This window comes from Aspergillus niger (genome assembly GCF_000002855.4).
Source record: "Aspergillus niger supercontig An05".
Classification (NCBI taxonomy): domain Eukaryota; kingdom Fungi; phylum Ascomycota; class Eurotiomycetes; order Eurotiales; family Aspergillaceae; genus Aspergillus; species Aspergillus niger.
This window is the reverse complement of record NT_166521.1, coordinates 199,274-215,010: the sequence shown is the minus strand read 5'-3', so window position 1 is coordinate 215,010 and position 15,737 is coordinate 199,274. Positions and strand designations below refer to the sequence as shown.

Here is a 15,737-nt window from a genome sequence, read left to right as displayed (position 1 = left end):
AGACGGCCCCGTACACAGCCACATGGTGGCATGTTTTCCAAAGCGTGTTTAGAGCGTAGGAACGTCCGTGCCTCACGTTATATGTGGTTGCATGGACCCGCAAGGCGCCTCAGGCAGCCTGAGTTCCGTTGCTGTATCGCATGGATCCTTGAGCGAAACAGGCAACGCAGAGAAACAGCAACATGTGATATGTCGTGTCGCTTCAAGGTTTTATGTAATGTATGTCTGTCTCTTCTCTGGTGTCTACTACCCTCGTTCAAAAAGGAATTTCCAACCGTCCCAGTAAACAGATGTGGGACTGACCCAACTCTGAGGTTGGAGCTGGGCAAAGAGCGGCTCCATGATATACTCTGGAGCTATTGGCGATAGGTCCTGCGTAAGGTCGCTCGGGGAGCTTATGAGGCCCGTGTTTGGGTCCACAGTCAAGACTGCTTGTTGGCCTCTAGTGCAGGCCATGTCACTAGAAATTTGTGCCCCATTAGCTATGATTTTTCCGGGAGGGGGTGAACTATTGTAAGGAAGCTAGCATCCCTAGAAATGGGATAATACTCACATGAGCCGACGAAGAACGGGAACTGCTTTGCTGCAGAAATTGCTGCGATTTGATAAAGCAGCAAACACATCCAGTGACTTCCAGAGCATGTCTTTTATCTCGACAAACTCAAACTGACTCTCAGGGTACATCAATGTCACTGACAAGACTACAGCTGCGTGAAAAGCGTGAAAGCTTCCAAGCCCACAGTTGTACCACTTATATGAGGCGAACTGAGGCGACTCATGGAGCGAGTGATAGATCGAGAGAGATGCCTTTGCAGAGGCTACACATTTCGTTCTAGCGGCGTACGTTTCTGGTGTAAATTCACCTTGGAGGTAGCAGCAGAGACCTGGTCGAAGTAGAAGCAACAGTAGCTGGTGAATATAGCTGTAAAGAATATTGAGATTGGCGACATGGTGTACTGGCAGAGGTTCAAGGTTCGGGTTGATCTGATACCGTCTGTCGCATATCTCGTGAACAGCCAAAACCTGCGCTTCTAGTTGAGAGAGGCTGAACTTGGGGCAGAAGCTGAAAAGTGTTTGACAAATCATAGACAAGACCTTGTCCAATCGAAATTCAAGCAGGAGATACGTCATTTGCGTTGGACGCGACGATTGCTCAGATAAAGACCCCGTGAGTAGGTCCACGTCGTTGATCTCCAAGGGAGGCTTCACACCTTGAGAGGGTATATGATGACCAAGATGGCCAAAAACTGTATTTTGAATAGTATAAAGCATAGTTACTCCGGCCCAAGCTCGTCTGCGCTCTTCACGCTCAATAGGCCCGAGCGGGAATCGATCTGGGTCAACATGACAGCCCATGGATATGGCGACATGATGTGTGAAGCCTAAAAGAGTCCAGGTAGGAAGCCCCCGGTGAATACGCGCGTAATTTATCAGAATAAGGGATTGGAGAGAATTGATGGAGTGACGAGACAGGACATCATCTGCGGCCAGACAGCGCAGCGAGGCGGATCGATACCGCGATGATAGGACTTTGATATTACGGGTGACAGTCTTCTCACGACCTAAATCGGAAAGCAACGGCTCATCATCCTCGAGCGCTGTGACGGCAATTCCCAGAATGGCAAAAAGTAGCGCAATCCACGCTGTTGTGACGCTGCTGGAATCGTGACAAAATTGTTGGTATTCGGCCTCAAATGTCAGGTCATGCAGGATATGAAACATCTAGGTCCCGAGTTAGCACAGGTACTTATGAAAAGACACTTGGCGAAGGAATAGCTCAAGAAAATCATTGGAGTTCAAAACATACAGGCGAGAATACTTGAAAGTAGACATTCTTCAACGCATCGCAATACCGACGTGGCGGAAGAATAGCTACCAGCTCATCTCTGGAAACAGAGCATTTCGTCAACGGAATTTGAAGGTCGTCGCTCTCATCTGGTATTTCAGTGTCTACACTGGGAAGTGAAGAGCCTGTACCTGTAGGACTCAGTTGAAGTTGGCTGGCGTGAGTTGCGAATGGTAGATCACGAACGTATCCAGATGCAAAGGTCTGAAGAGTGCCCACATTATTTAACAAGGGGCTTCTCAAACTGCTGGGCTTCAGCTCGACACCTCTATCGGACTCAAGGAAGCTGCCTGTAGCACTAGGAGAGTTTTGCGGGGACACGGAGCCACTTGACTGAGACTGTGCCTGTCTATGAAGTAGCTCCTCCAAGTCGCGGATCCGTGCGAGCAGATGTGTTTGCCCCGCAGACTCTGCCGTCAAGGCATGCTCAGAGGACAGCCTGGGCTGACCCAGGTATATGCAGTCCTCAGCGCCCAATCCTCGACGAACACAGGTCTGGCACGGACGTCCGTCACGGGAGCAGCGTATCTTTCTCGAGCGACATGCTTGGCAACTTATGGGCAACCTCTTGCTGCTTGAGCGATTCGAGGTGGCCATGCTGGTCAGGAGTACAGGGCGGAGGAGAACTAAGCAAATTTGGGTTTTGGAGGCTCAATTGATCTCCACAACGTTGGATAAGGTTGGCGGAAGCGGTAAACAGGCAACGGAGGGTAGCTGTAAAGCCAACCGCAGGAAATGAGCCCAGTGAAAGTGGCTTGAGAAGGCTTTAAGATGTCTGGAATAATCAAGGAGTCACAGACAGGGGAGCCGTCAAGGGTGCCTGGCGCTCTTTTAAACCGAACAATTCCTATCACAGATCTGCAAAGAATAAGAATGCATTGGGGGCGGATTGAGAGGCAGGCACTATGCCGGAGTCTTTAACCCCAGTATGGGCCCCTTGGCGCATGTTTTTCTTTTTCTCTGTCTCTATTTCATTTATTTCCTGCAAGCATGCACCGGCGTCATTCCAGATAGCCGAAAAGGGATCTAGCGACTGCAGAGGACTGCTCGAGCCAGAATAGCCGCGTCGCAGCATATGAGATCTCTTTCCGATTTAGTCAGAGTGCATCATGCATTTAATTTGCATCTCCCGTCTCCTTGGCCAGAGAGTGCATCAATTGAAGGCACTAGGGGCAAATTCTGATGCATGGAACTCTTCCAGAAACATACCGGATGTGAGCTAGTCACCGCATGAGTGGATTTTACGAGATCCCTGTCATTCTGGGCCCGACGAGGAGACCAGTCGCAAGGGGCTGAGATGGATCGAGGATCGCAATGACGTTCCCCGGTACTCGGGTCTGTGGTTTGAGTGGATCCTAGGCTGAAGGCTGAACCTATTGGTCTCTGCCAATTGCTGCTCCATGGCCCGTCCAAACTCGCGTGGAATATAGCGGCTGAGGCTAATGGGATCTGAAGACGTCACCGCCACGCGGAGAACCGCAAGAGGGCGTATGACTTCCCACGCACACCGTACCGTGAAGATTATTTTGCTCCGCTTGCTCCTGCTTTGGGGTACAGTGTCGGAAAGCAACGTGTGTGGCGATTTGGCTCACGCTTCGACTACGCATCTCATGGCCTCGGACGATCCGTCTGTGCGCATCGGCGATAGGCACCATTTGTAAACAAAAAGTTTGCCTTGATCTCCAGGGGCTATTCCTTAGCTTGTTTAAACCGATCGAACCGGAAGAGGCACGCGGGCGAATCCAAGAGCAATATTATGAGATAACGCCGTGTAACAAAACCATGTGGGCTGGATGGACCCAGCATCAGAAGCTGGGGGTCAAAGCGCAAGAAGACCGCTTACGAATGGGGGCTTTTAGTCGGTTTTCCAGAAAAAAAAAAAAAAAAAAAGCCTCCGGGCACACAAGCTAACTAAAGTCAACTGGATGCAGGGATCATCGTCGAGACACTCATTTTTCGGAAGGAGTCTAAAGGAATTGCATCGCCCCAAGCGCCAGAGCAGCCTGTGGATCTAAGAGCGACAGCAAGATCTCAACGGGCAAACATGGTTGACCGCTGCATGAGTAAAACATTATGTCACACATCTGGTAGCCGAAGTAGAACTAGCGACACGCAAGCAGCCAAGCCAAAAAATAAGTATGTACTTTGATCATGCATGATGTAGGTAAGCAGTGCTGGCGGGATTTTCGTAGCATCCAATAGTCCGATGCATACGAACTGCGAACTCGGGCAAAGAACACTAAAAAGTGTGGGTGGCTCTAGCTGTTCGCGTGGCGAATAATGACCCGCGGGTCGGAGGTTCGCCTAACGTTAGTGAAAGATCATACTCCATAGGAAATGAGACGATACGAGGAAGGTGCAGACCCAGCAGACTACTTTTAGTCTTGGTCATAGATTTTCCCCCGTGAAGGAAACTGACTGCGAGAGGTTGCACTTGCGGTGCACAGTTGGTGGATATCCGAACTGACAGGACGAATGACGCCAATTCTTGATGGGGGAGCATGCCAGAAGGGGGACTAGGGGCAAATCAAAAGAAAGTTTGCCATGGGGAAAAGTAAACATCGGGCAAAGGAAAACAGGCAGATTCCGAAGTCAAAAATGAAAACGCCGCCGCGGCTATTCGGAATCCAGTTCCGCTCATTCTCGAAGTCTCGAAAAGTCCTGCAAATCCGAGTTACACATGGTTAGACACTTGCATAGAAAACACTCCAACCAAGATGTGGAAAAGAAATGCTTCTCTTGTCCACTGAATGACAGGCGGCATGCTTCCATGGTTTAGCGACAAGCCCAACCCACCAGGATCCGTGGAACCGACATATCAGGAACGACTGATCAAGTGCAAGTCAACAACATGGTATCTTGTTCAATTCCGAGGGGATATGAAGCTAAGCGGGCCATGGGAACCGGATGGAAAGAGCCCGAGGAGTACAGACTAACTAATAAAACGACGATGGCGACTAATTAGTTGATTAGCATCGGGCGCAATGTTAGCCTCATTCATTCTTTGTGCGTTTGGGGTTTCGGAAAGGACCTCATGACTGACTGTCACACTAAGCAGGCCAAGAAGGAATCTGTGTACATTGTAAGAAGGTGGATCATTCGGATTGGTAGGGACGGATTGCTCCGGAAGAGTGAGAGTGAGTGAGAGTGAGAGAGAACAAGAAGCCCAGGTTCTACAGCCCGTATCAGGGATGCTTCCCAATTGGGCCATCACGAGGTCTTGCCTTCACGTGGTCGATCACTTTCTTGTTTGGGTCAATTCAATTCAATCCAATCCATTTCCATTCCATTCCCTCTCCATCTTCATCTTCATTATCTTCTGCTCCATTCTCGTCATTGCTTTTGTCTTTGAATCTAGTCCGGAGAGATTAGAAATTGGAAGATCTCTCTGATTTCAAATTGAAGCCATCTCCACTCAGTTCCTGGAGGAATTAGACTGCTAGACTGCTGCTTAGGATCCGCGTCTAGACACTGACCAAGTGCCACTTGCTGTCCCGTCCATTTACCCCTCCTCATCACACCAACCAATCCAGTCCCCATTACTGTTACTGCTCGTCGCTCAGCCACGGCTCGATTCTTTGGCCATCCGCGCGCTTCGTCTGCTTTACTGTCCTATCGTCGGGCGTCTCTTGTTTCACCTTGGGATTCCCGATAATCTACACCTGACAATCAACCTCCTGCGTCAGTCAGTGTTGCCCGCCCGGCCATTTCGTCAGCCTTGCTAATACCCCACTTCCCTGCAGCCTCGCTTCCCATCTTTCAAATCTTCCATCTTCCTCTCCCTTCTAAACCTTGCCCCTTCTTCCTTTTCTGATTGACCTTTCCATCGTTATTTCATCCAAGTAAAACTCTACCTACCAGCTTTGAAAATTGTTCCATCACCTCCTTTATGTCGACGTACATCTACAAAGAACGAGACCGTGAGCGGGAGTGGGACGAGCCCCGTTCTTCCACCGTCTCTATCAAGCGTTACGTCATACCCTCCGAGGACGAGCGTGAGCGCGACTTTTTCTATCGCCGCGAAGACCCTGGTGATAGAGAAGTGGTGATCCGGCGCTCAGTCGATCGTGATGAACCTCTAACGGTGCAGCGTTACGAGCGTGAGGTTGATTACGACTCGCGCCCATATGACTATCGCTCCGAAAGAGACTATTACGAACGTGAGTACTATGCGCCCGAGCGCATCCGCAGATATCCCGCCCCCATTGTCATTCGTGAAGCTCAGCCGGTAATCTTTCTTGAAGCCCGAGGTCCCGTCTACGTCAACCCGAGGGAGTCCGACTACGAAGTCGTCCGGCGCTCTGAAGTAGACAGAGAGCCCGGCGGTTATTACTACCATCGCCGTGTTCGAGAATACGATGATGACCGCCGCTCTCGACGGGAACTGAGCCCTAGTGACTCCATCTCTCAGGCTGCCCGCCATCGAGATGACCAAGAGGCGTATAGCAGTGATGACAGCATGGTTTACATCCGTAAAGAGGTCCGGGAATACGATGATAGCCCTCACCATCGGCGGCATCTGGCCGAGGGTGCGCTAGCGGGTGTCGGTGCCGCAGAGCTGCTTCGTAATCATCGCAAGAAAGAAGGGGAAGAAGTGGCGGATGGTGTTGGCCGCCTGGGCAGAGATGTCGGTGCGGGTGCTCTAGGGGCTGTTGCGGCAGAGGCAGTTTCGCGCGTTAGAGACCACTACCGCAGCAAAAGCCGACATCGCTCCCATTCGATTGACGATGGCAGAAGCTCTCACTCGCGCCGTCATCATCATCACCACCATCGCCATAGCCATAGCCGCCGCAGCCGCAGCCGTAGCCGCTCACATTCCCACTCACGTGCCCGACATCTTGCGGAACTTGGCCTAGGTGCTGCTGCCATTGCCGGAGCCGTGGCGTTGGCGCGGAGTAAGTCGAATTCGAACAAAGACCGACGAAGTCGCTCACGCCACCGCCGCGCCTCGAGCTCGCGCAGATCGCTAAGGGATACCCATGAAGAGAAACGCAGCCAGTCGCAACGCAGGAAGCATATGGCAGAGGCTGGTCTGGCTGGAGCGGCCGTAGCGGGGCTGGTGGAGAAGGCACGCAGCCGTTCCCGCTCTCGCAGACGCGAGTCTCGATCACACAGTGCGATCCGGAAGGCTCTCCCTGTGGTAGCGGCTGGACTTGGAACGGCCGCAGCAACGGGTCTCTACGAGAAGAACAAGGAAAAGAAAGAAGAGGAGGAGTCACGACGTCGAGAACGTCGACGCTCGAGGTCGCGGAGCCGTGCCCCGTCGGAGGTGTACCCTGACCCAACGAGAGACTCGCCTGGTTTGATTGAATACGGGGATCATCCAGTTCATGGCAGCATTCCTCCTAACTACTATGGCCGCCCAGTGAGCCCGCATGGCTATTATTCCGACGCTTCTGATCCTGTGGCCAGCGGTGCTGCCGGGTTCGGGTCTTCCAGGCATCGAACACGCAGTCTCAGTCGCAGCCGTAGTCGCAGCCGGGGCGTCCGATACAGTAGCGACTCGTCCGATTCTGACGGAGGCAGCCACCGGAGGCGTCGAAGCCGTCATGGCAAGCATCGCAGCCGTTCCCGCGACCTCGCCGAAGCTGCTTTAGCCGCCACGGGAGTTGGGTATGCAGCTCACAAGCTTTCACAGCGAAACGAACGCAAGAAGGCGGACAGGGACAGAGATAGGCCGGGTAAGCCTTGGTGAGCTGCAGCAAAACAGGGCATTCCAAGCTGACGGTTGTGTGCTAGAGTCCGATGAGGATGCACGCCGTGAGCCATATGACAGCTCGTACAAAAATCCATTACCCTATCCGGCCACACCTGCAGCAGCGCCTCGGCCAATTGATGATCACCAGTATTATCCAAACGGCAACTACTTCCCACCCCCTCCAGCGACAGGCCCACGCCCAGAACCGGCACCTTACAGCCCAGCTGACTATCCACACCCTCCTGGCCCGGTGCCACCCCAGTCGTACGACTATCCCTCTGGCCCTGGCCCAGACCCTTACGCTCCGCGGCCCCGCAGGGCAGACGAGAATGTGAGTGCATCGAACTATCCCCAGCCCACTGTCCAAGACCGCGGATTCGATGGTGGGTTCAGGAAGACTGCCGCTAGCCTGAGTTATTGCTGACCATACCACTTAGGTGTAGATGCGCAGTCATCGCTGAGGACACCCCGTGCGAGGAGGCGCCGATCACGCGCTGCCAGTCAGCCTCCGGGGCCAAAGTCAGTTGTATTTGATATTCACTCCGAACATGAAGGGCAGAAGGACCTAGGATATGAGACGGATGACAGTGATTCCACTATTGGGTCAGTACATGGGAGCCGTCGCAACCGCCCTCAGGCTCGTCGACACTCTTCGTCGGAGCCATACTCTTCATACAAACGTAACGATGCCCGCTCTGGGTCACAGGGCCAGCAGAATAATGCGACGGAATCTGATTCTGATTCGACGGTTGATCTGCCTGACCGGTTTGACTCGCATGGCCGGCTTCTGCCACAGCCCGACGATGATCCGCTGGCAGGTCGGCTTGAGCAGCTCATGAGGGGGTTCAACCGAGTCTTCGCGTAATCGTGGTGGATATCTTGCCGCCTATCTTTTTTCACCGTTATCTTTCAAGCCGCTTCCTGGTTAGCGAACGAAGTAATGATGATGAATGATCTGATTTGACACGTCTGTTTTTACGAGAATATAACGCTTTAACGGCCTCATGTATCTATCAAATGCTTCTCTCTTTTTGTTTTTTCCAATGTGGCTTCAAGTACGCAGACTGAAATTGACAATGCCGGCATTCGGCCGAAGGATCTCGCAGATTTGATAGATCGTCCCGTTCAGGGAGAATTCCGGGTTCAAATGCCGATCTCTGCGTGCCTGCCTTGGATGAGGATGCGTCTTCCAGGAAAGGCAAATGCCGGACGTAAACATGTGCAGATCTGCAGCCCCAACAGCCGAACGATACATGAGCCAATCCAAACCGACAGACAGGTCGAACATTGTACTTTCTCACTCACCGTAGAGGGAACAGCTATCTTTCTTCAAATGTTCGCATTGGATGTATCTTGCATGGTCCTCGGTTCCAAGTACTTACTGTAGTAAGCCCACTTGCATTGAAGGCAGCCAAAACTAAAAAAAAGGCAGCGACTAGACGAAAAATAGTAGCATATTATTGGTGGGGAGACTATCTCCTCGCCTGCATCTCGATCTAACACATTCGCTGCCTTTTCTGCACTTCTCGTTCTCCTCCTTCTTCCTCCCTATCTACTTAGTAGCCCGGCCTACTCATGTACCTATCCAGATAGATACATACTTTTGAGTTGCTTAATTCCAGATACCTCAAACCTTATTTCAGTTTAATGTCTTGTATTATATCTGTTTTACTTTCCTTGCAGTAGAAGATACATGCTGCTCAAACGAACCATAGATTAATCCAAGAGATCCACCCACCTACTCCTCCTAGTTACTAAGGTTACGTGTTACTATTGACTGGTTAAGCATTATTAACCTTGCATATTTATACACTTTCCCCCCATCATAATAAATGCCACCCTTTTCTTCGGTCACTTATCTCTAACTGTAAGTTCTGGCCTGTCTCATGTAATAATGTTCCTAAGTTGGGGGGGAAGTGGGGGCCGGGTTTATTCGGCATTATCAGAGTTGTAGAAAGTAGTGGTTTCCATGTATAGATACTATGCAACATGCGACATTTTTGGATTTTACTTGATTTGATGACTCTATTTTCTCGTTTCCTTTGTTTACTTCGTATTTTGATACTGTGGTGGTCGGGAGTAATAATGAAATAAATCGAATTTCAATGCGATGCAGATGAGGGGGTTTGTACCTATCTGTCGCATAGTAGTGTGGTCTATGGTATACTATTTACTACTCACCTCGACTTATTATTAGTAGTTTCTTTTCTTTTCTTTTCTTTTTTTCCCCCTCTCTTGTACGTATTCGCAGAGCATGAATGTATTTATGTGTAACTAGATACGGACTACTTATGATGGTGGTGGTGGTGGTGGTTCGTTCAGCAGTGGATTGGTTTTGAGGATCGCTTCTCTGAAGGGAGCTACTACTATCATAATCATAGTCGACGTTTCGGTGGAGTAAGAGCCCACTGAGACGGTGCTGTGGAATACTGCGAGTAAGCTGAGTTAGTCAAACCACGTGAACTAGTATCTCACAACTCTTACTGTCGATGCTCACTGAGTGAGTCAGGCTGAATATGGAATCGAACATAAGTACCCCAATATCTTTGTTTCCTCAAGCAAGTCATTCAGCTATCAGCTGAGGATGTAGTATATGATGAGCTCATTGCATCCATTTATCATCGTATTATGTATATCCATACACTCCCCCGTATGTACTATATCTATGTACCCATACCCCTACCCTACCCCCTATCTATCCACCATATCATGCAATTAACTTCTTCGAATGTGGCACAGTCAAGCACCTCATATAGAATATTATGTACACACATACATAGATACAAAAAAAGCATGGTAGGTTTCCCTCACCCCATGCGGAAGCAAAAGCAAGAGAGAACGTGTGCACCCGTCACCGATGCTCCCCTCTAATCAAACACACAACGCTCCCATCCAGAAACCAACCACGCAAGTTGAAGCAAGCAACACAATAAGTAAGAAGAGAAAGAAAAAGTGAAAAACATACTCCCAGAAAAAGAAAGCTGTATAGAGCGCCGTGCTGATGCATACATAACGTTCTTTTCCTTTATTGTAATAGAAGAAGAAAAAAAACTGTGCCGTTCTCCATGCTTTTGCTGCCGTTTTCTTTTCATGATGAAATTATCAGGTCGTTACACATCAGTTGAGAAATAGACCAATCGCTAGGTTTGATAAAATGAAAGCTCCAACAAAGGAAACACGTTATCGCAATAGCGTACTGTCATACGCCATGTCGAGTGGCACAAGGGGGAGTAGCCCTTGCTCCTCTTGAGGGATACCCCCATATGCAAGGGTCACACCCGGTCATTCAGTCCTTATTCTGGATAGATTGACCTTCCGCAAAGGGCAGGGATCCAAAGACCGTTGAGACGAAAGCCAGCACGATAAAGTATGGGAAGGAGACACAGCTGAGTAGTGCGAAGCCACGCGATCATGACCGACAGCTACGGGAAACCAATTTCACGCCGTAAATGCTCGCTTGATGAACCCAAGGGTCTTCCTCACCGTCTCAAACGTCGAGATCTCGGGACTTTCGGATCGGGCGCGTCGAAGCCGGCGATAATACTTGGTCCCCGAAATACTGACGGTCTCGTTGTTCGGAGAATGCTTGCCGCCCCCATCCGTGTCATCGTCCTCGTTAGGGATTACCTTGATGCTAGAACTAACAGAGGCTGAGTGCAGACGGGAACTCAGTGGAAGCTGGTACTTGACCACACCACGGACGATCAGGTCAAATTCATGCTGAAGCACCCGCTCCCATCGCTCCGTGCCGCCTTCTTCCGTCTTGTTGCCCGGACGGGCAAGCCGAATTTGTCCTTTCGATGCCGTAGGAACATAATTCCATGGCGACGGCTCGAAAGATAGAGGAGAATCAAATCGGAACACCCGACCCAGCAGCATAGTCTGGGGATCGCCCGCCGGATCAGACTCGATGGGATCCGTGCCCTTGTCCACGCCGCCCTTGGTCTTCTTGCCGTGCACCGATAGGGTGCTATTCGACAGACAACTCGCATCGCCAGCGCAGCGAGCGATGAGAGCCATCTCGGCTCGTTTTCTGCTGTTCTCCACTCTGGGGACGGAGCTCGAGTCGGAGCTGAGTTTGCGCCAAAGCTCGTCGGTCCCAACGAATCGACTCTTGGCAAAGATGTTCATATCCATATCGTCAATGGACACGGGGAACAAGTTCGGATTGATGGCTTGTACGTTCAGATCCAACATAATCTCCTGCTCGGAAGCAAGAACATTCTGGATGTCTAGAATCTCCACGTCCACGAGAGCCTTCGTGGAGGCCACCACGAACGACGTCACACCCCCGACGAGCAATAAGAGCAGCAGGCTGATGATCACACACGCACCGTACCGCGAAAAATACCCGCGTTGCCGCTGTTGGAGGTATTCCATCTGGCGTAGGCTAGCACTATTGGGGCGTCGACCAGCGCCATGACGGCTGCGTGTCACTCGGGGGGATCCTACCAGCGGCGTCCGCTCATCATCCGCCCCTTCAGCATCAAAATCGTAGCCGTAGCCATCGTTCGACTTTTTGGTGCCGCTGATCGTGCGGTAGTTGGGTCCAGCGCGAGACCCCGGATGCCGGGACTGCCGGTACCCGCCGCTGATAAAATGCCGGGGCGACTTGAGGTGTGTCTGAGGCTGAGGGAACGGTGACTCATGATCGAATAGGGACGGATACAGGTTGTTGTTGCGTCCGTATCGCCCGATGTGATGGTGGCGGGGCGTGTGGGTGCCGCCGTTATCGACTCGGGAGTGGCTTCGGGCACTCTCTTCGCCGGGATCGTCCGCTCCGCTAGCAAATGTATTATTCGTAAACTTCATGCTGCGCTTGCCGGTCACACTGTGGTTGCCATCCCGAATTCCTGGCCGACTGCGAACCGCAGAAAGCTGATCGACCTGACTGGCCATGGAGGTGGCACTGGGGGTCCGGGAATGGTACCGATTCTGCCGCACGGGATACGGGTCTGGAGGGTTGGACTCGTACACAAACGTTTCGTCCGAGTCGGACACATCGGCCTCGTCAACGGCGCTGGCCACCTTAGCTTCGAAAATGTCCGCCTTGGAGGATGCAGCGCCGCTGGCCAAGGTCGCCGGTTTGCGCACCCGCTTCTTATCTTTCTTGGCCCGGATTGTCTCCTGGCTACCCTTCATGCGAAGAGTGCCCGACGGATCAACCCGACCAGTGTTGCCCCGGTCCCCGGTAGCCACAGCTAAGGATACCTGGGGGATGGAGCTGACGGTCTCTGTCTCGACAATCATGTTCCGGACAGATTCATCCGCCGGTTTGGCACGAGGACCGCCGCTCAAAGACGTAGAGGACTGCTTGGAGAGAAGGGCGTTGGTCCCCCGGGTCTTCGAAGCAGAATGACGGCGATAACCCTCCATTGGCTCGGAGCTCTTGTTCCCTCCACTATCGCTGCCACTCTCATTGTTGAACCGCGACGCCTTGGGGGTGGCGTCCGACTCATCGATCTTTTGTAACTGAGACTCTTCAGTCAGGGGTCGGTTCATGATCGTATCGGTCGACGGTGTGGACTGATCACTGGCCATCTCCTGAACGGTTTCCAGAGCCGACCCCTGGCCCCTATTTACGGCACGGGGAGCACTCCGGTCTGGCTTTGTCGCAAAGTCATCCGGCACTGACCGTTTGATAGAGGTATTCGGAAGAGTAGGTTCTTGTGGTTCCGACCGCCGCGTTGTGGCCCATAATGGCATGGTGGACTTGTCCGGACTGGGCACATCGGAGAACGCTTCGGCATTGGGGGGTGGGCTGAGGACGGGAGGTCTGCTGTTCTGGGACAGCGCTCGTTGTACGACCGTGGCGGAGGGGAGCGTGCCAGAACCAGTATTCGTCGATGCAATGGAACGATTGGGACTGCGATCGATGCTGCCTTTGCGAGATCGAGAAGTAGAGTGACGGGGGGTTGCACTGGTTTTGCGCGGACGAGAGGAGCGGACGGGGGAGGACTCGCGGGAGGATATAGCCGAGTTGGTGGTAGACGTTGAGGTGGAGACGCCAGGAACCGCATGCGAGAACTTAGGCAGCTGTGACGCGGCGGAGCCCTGGGCTTGGGATCTAAAGGTTGAACGTGGCACTTCTATCATGTCACTCTCACTGGCAGATCGGCGTGGTGCAGACAAGGCAGCCTCATCTCCGTGGGCCATACGAGATCCACCAGAGGTCCCATTGGGATAAGGTGACCTCCCGGACTCCGCCGCCATGATCTCTGGCGAGTCAGAGCTTTCTGACAAGACCGGTAGAAATCACGAAGTCCGAGAGGGAACCGGAACAAAGGTCCGGACAGGGGAGGATGAGAGAAAAAAGGGTAAAAAAAAAGGAAGAAAAAAGGAAACGTAAATCCCAATAATGAAGTATCGGTGAGCCACCAGCCGGCAGGAGACCCCAGGACGGAAGGGGGGAGGGTAAGAAAAAAAAAGAGACAACAAAAAAATAAAGCACTGGGTGTCAGGAGATTCGGGGGGCTCGAAAAAATGGCGACAGCTAAGTGGTCGCCGCGTTGGGATATTCAGAACAGCGGTTTCCTGTCTGTCGTACCAAACCACGTTACACAATCAACCGAGTGGGAGGACGAATGGACGACAGCCACATGCTGCTGATGGCCTTGAGAATTACCAGACGGAGGAAAAAGTATATCAACTCTGCGAGGAGGAGGGGATGGTTGTAGAGAGGGATGCAAGAACCAGGGGGGAGAGAATGTGCGTGTGTGTGTGTGGTGAATGATGATGCAGCCCACCCCAGCGGAGGATATTGTTGTTGTTGTTTTCCTAGCCCGGGCCCTTTTTTCAGGAAACCAAGTAATAATCCAAGTAGACCGAAGCCGTCAACGCGGGCGCAACCGTGCACATAACTCGATCAGAAGACGGTGAGATGGAACGTCTAGAACAAGGCCCCAAGCGCGTTAGCTCACGGGAAGGACGAGAGAACGATGTCGATCCAGGTGGCCAACTGCAGGTATGGCCGGAACGAGGCTTGCGGGAGGCGGACGGTTGTGGATGGTGGAGGTGAAGAGGGAGGGAGGGATGGATGGAGGGGAATCCAGAGAGTTTGATGATGTCTATTGGCAGCTGGCAGGAGGGAATGGCGAACGGACAAGCCAGGTTTCGACAGGCTGTCAGACGCAAGGAATCGATTGCGAAGTCAGAAACTTTCGACTGCGGAATCTGTCAGACAGGCAGGCAAGCCAGTGAGTACGTAGCAGTGGCAGTCAGCAGTAGTAGCACCGCCAACCAACCATCCAGCCATCAAGAACCCAGCAAGAGAATAGTGTGTAGTGGGTGTAGTGGTAGTGTATCTAGCTAGCTGCTTGGTAGTGATAGCACTAAGCCGGTACCCGAGAGAAGCTGACCCAGTTTTCGCCAGTAACCGGGGCACCCAGCAAGCAAGCGGGTGCGTCTTGATTAAGGGCAGCACGGGAGATAGGCCGAAAGTACTAGATAGCTAGATAGCGACGACTGTGTACTGACTTACTTAAGTAAGTATAGTAAGTCGTTCCAGTCGTCGTCAAGTGCGTACACAGAGTAGTAAGAGAAAAGAAGAGGACCCCGATCGGCCAGTCAAGGGGAGGGGGACGGCGAGACCCAATGATAGCCGCCCACGTCAAGGAACGGGAGGGAAAAAAGAGGCGTCTAGCGTGGGAGTCAACAAGCACTGAAGTGGACCTGTTTTCTTTCTTTCTTTCTTTCCTTCTCTCTTTCTTTCAGCCGGCGGAGGTAGAGTAGTAGACCAGCAGGTAGCTAGATAGTGAAAGGAAGATGGATAAAAAGAGGGCAAGAAGAGAAGAATGACGTGGGGGAGGGAAAGATGAGTTAGTCAAGAGGGAGGATGGCTGGATGGATGGAGGGCGATGATGAAGTCAGTCCAATTAGTACTAGTTCAGTTACTTATGTTTGCTGGATGGTTTTGTTTCGAGTTTCGAGCTAAGAATGAAACAATCCTTCCAAAACGGCATTCCTCAGGAATCAATACCTGCTGTGACATCGCAGTCTGGTAACTTTACCAGCGGCAACACCCTCCCCCAATTCCCGACCATACGGGACAATACGGGAACAGATACGGAACATCCCTCCGACCGGGGAAATCATCATGACTTCATCTCACTCTCATCCCGGAGAAACCCATTCGAGACGCGGAACGAACTTCTTCCCAGCAGGTTTGTGCTAATTCCCAGAAACTCTGTTTAA

At 51.9% G+C, this 15,737-nt stretch overlaps 8 protein-coding genes across 8 annotated transcripts; 4 read left to right on the top strand and 4 right to left on the bottom strand.

The window, feature by feature from the left end:
• Nucleotides 1-246: 246 nt before the first annotated feature.
• Nucleotides 247-2,443, bottom strand: An05g00720 (uncharacterized protein; the record flags this gene model as incomplete). Its single annotated transcript, XM_059747870.1, has 3 exons — nt 247-508; nt 554-1,722; nt 1,808-2,443. 3 exons carry the CDS (start codon nt 2,441-2,443, stop codon nt 247-249), a joined length of 2,067 nt encoding a protein of 688 aa, XP_059600756.1.
• Nucleotides 2,444-3,288: 845 nt separating this feature from the next.
• On the top strand, nt 3,289-4,991 carry An05g00710 (hypothetical protein; the record flags this gene model as incomplete). The annotated part of the gene is made up of 8 exons (XM_059747869.1): nt 3,289-3,477; nt 3,533-3,704; nt 3,778-3,933; nt 4,109-4,155; nt 4,209-4,292; nt 4,426-4,529; nt 4,646-4,700; nt 4,875-4,991. 8 exons carry the CDS (start codon nt 3,289-3,291, stop codon nt 4,989-4,991), a joined length of 924 nt encoding a protein of 307 aa, XP_059600755.1.
• Nucleotides 4,992-5,106: 115 nt separating this feature from the next.
• Nucleotides 5,107-5,602, bottom strand: An05g00700 (hypothetical protein; the record flags this gene model as incomplete). The annotated part of the gene is made up of 3 exons (XM_059747867.1): nt 5,107-5,192; nt 5,284-5,445; nt 5,521-5,602. The coding sequence occupies 3 exons, from the start codon at nt 5,600-5,602 to the stop codon at nt 5,107-5,109; spliced, it is 330 nt and encodes a 109-aa protein (XP_059600754.1).
• Nucleotides 5,603-5,735: 133 nt separating this feature from the next.
• Nucleotides 5,736-8,409, top strand: An05g00690 (uncharacterized protein; the record flags this gene model as incomplete). Its single annotated transcript, XM_059747866.1, has 3 exons — nt 5,736-7,527; nt 7,586-7,879; nt 7,982-8,409. 3 exons carry the CDS (start codon nt 5,736-5,738, stop codon nt 8,407-8,409), a joined length of 2,514 nt encoding a protein of 837 aa, XP_059600753.1.
• A 278-nt stretch (nt 8,410-8,687) lies between these two features.
• Nucleotides 8,688-9,239, bottom strand: An05g00680 (uncharacterized protein; the record flags this gene model as incomplete). Its single annotated transcript, XM_059747865.1, has 5 exons — nt 8,688-8,771; nt 8,850-8,867; nt 8,927-8,979; nt 9,146-9,177; nt 9,217-9,239. 5 exons carry the CDS (start codon nt 9,237-9,239, stop codon nt 8,688-8,690), a joined length of 210 nt encoding a protein of 69 aa, XP_059600752.1.
• Nucleotides 9,240-10,982: 1,743 nt separating this feature from the next.
• On the bottom strand, nt 10,983-13,757 carry An05g00670 (uncharacterized protein; the record flags this gene model as incomplete). The annotated part of the gene is made up of 1 exon (XM_001390607.1): nt 10,983-13,757. The coding sequence occupies one exon, from the start codon at nt 13,755-13,757 to the stop codon at nt 10,983-10,985; it is 2,775 nt and encodes a 924-aa protein (XP_001390644.1).
• Nucleotides 13,758-14,027: 270 nt separating this feature from the next.
• Nucleotides 14,028-14,605, top strand: An05g00660 (hypothetical protein; the record flags this gene model as incomplete). Its single annotated transcript, XM_059747864.1, has 4 exons — nt 14,028-14,099; nt 14,140-14,184; nt 14,286-14,351; nt 14,438-14,605. The coding sequence occupies 4 exons, from the start codon at nt 14,028-14,030 to the stop codon at nt 14,603-14,605; spliced, it is 351 nt and encodes a 116-aa protein (XP_059600751.1).
• A 29-nt stretch (nt 14,606-14,634) lies between these two features.
• Nucleotides 14,635-15,208, top strand: An05g00650 (hypothetical protein; the record flags this gene model as incomplete). Its single annotated transcript, XM_059747863.1, has 3 exons — nt 14,635-14,740; nt 14,844-14,943; nt 15,052-15,208. 3 exons carry the CDS (start codon nt 14,635-14,637, stop codon nt 15,206-15,208), a joined length of 363 nt encoding a protein of 120 aa, XP_059600750.1.
• Between the last annotated feature and the right edge of the window lie 529 nt (nt 15,209-15,737).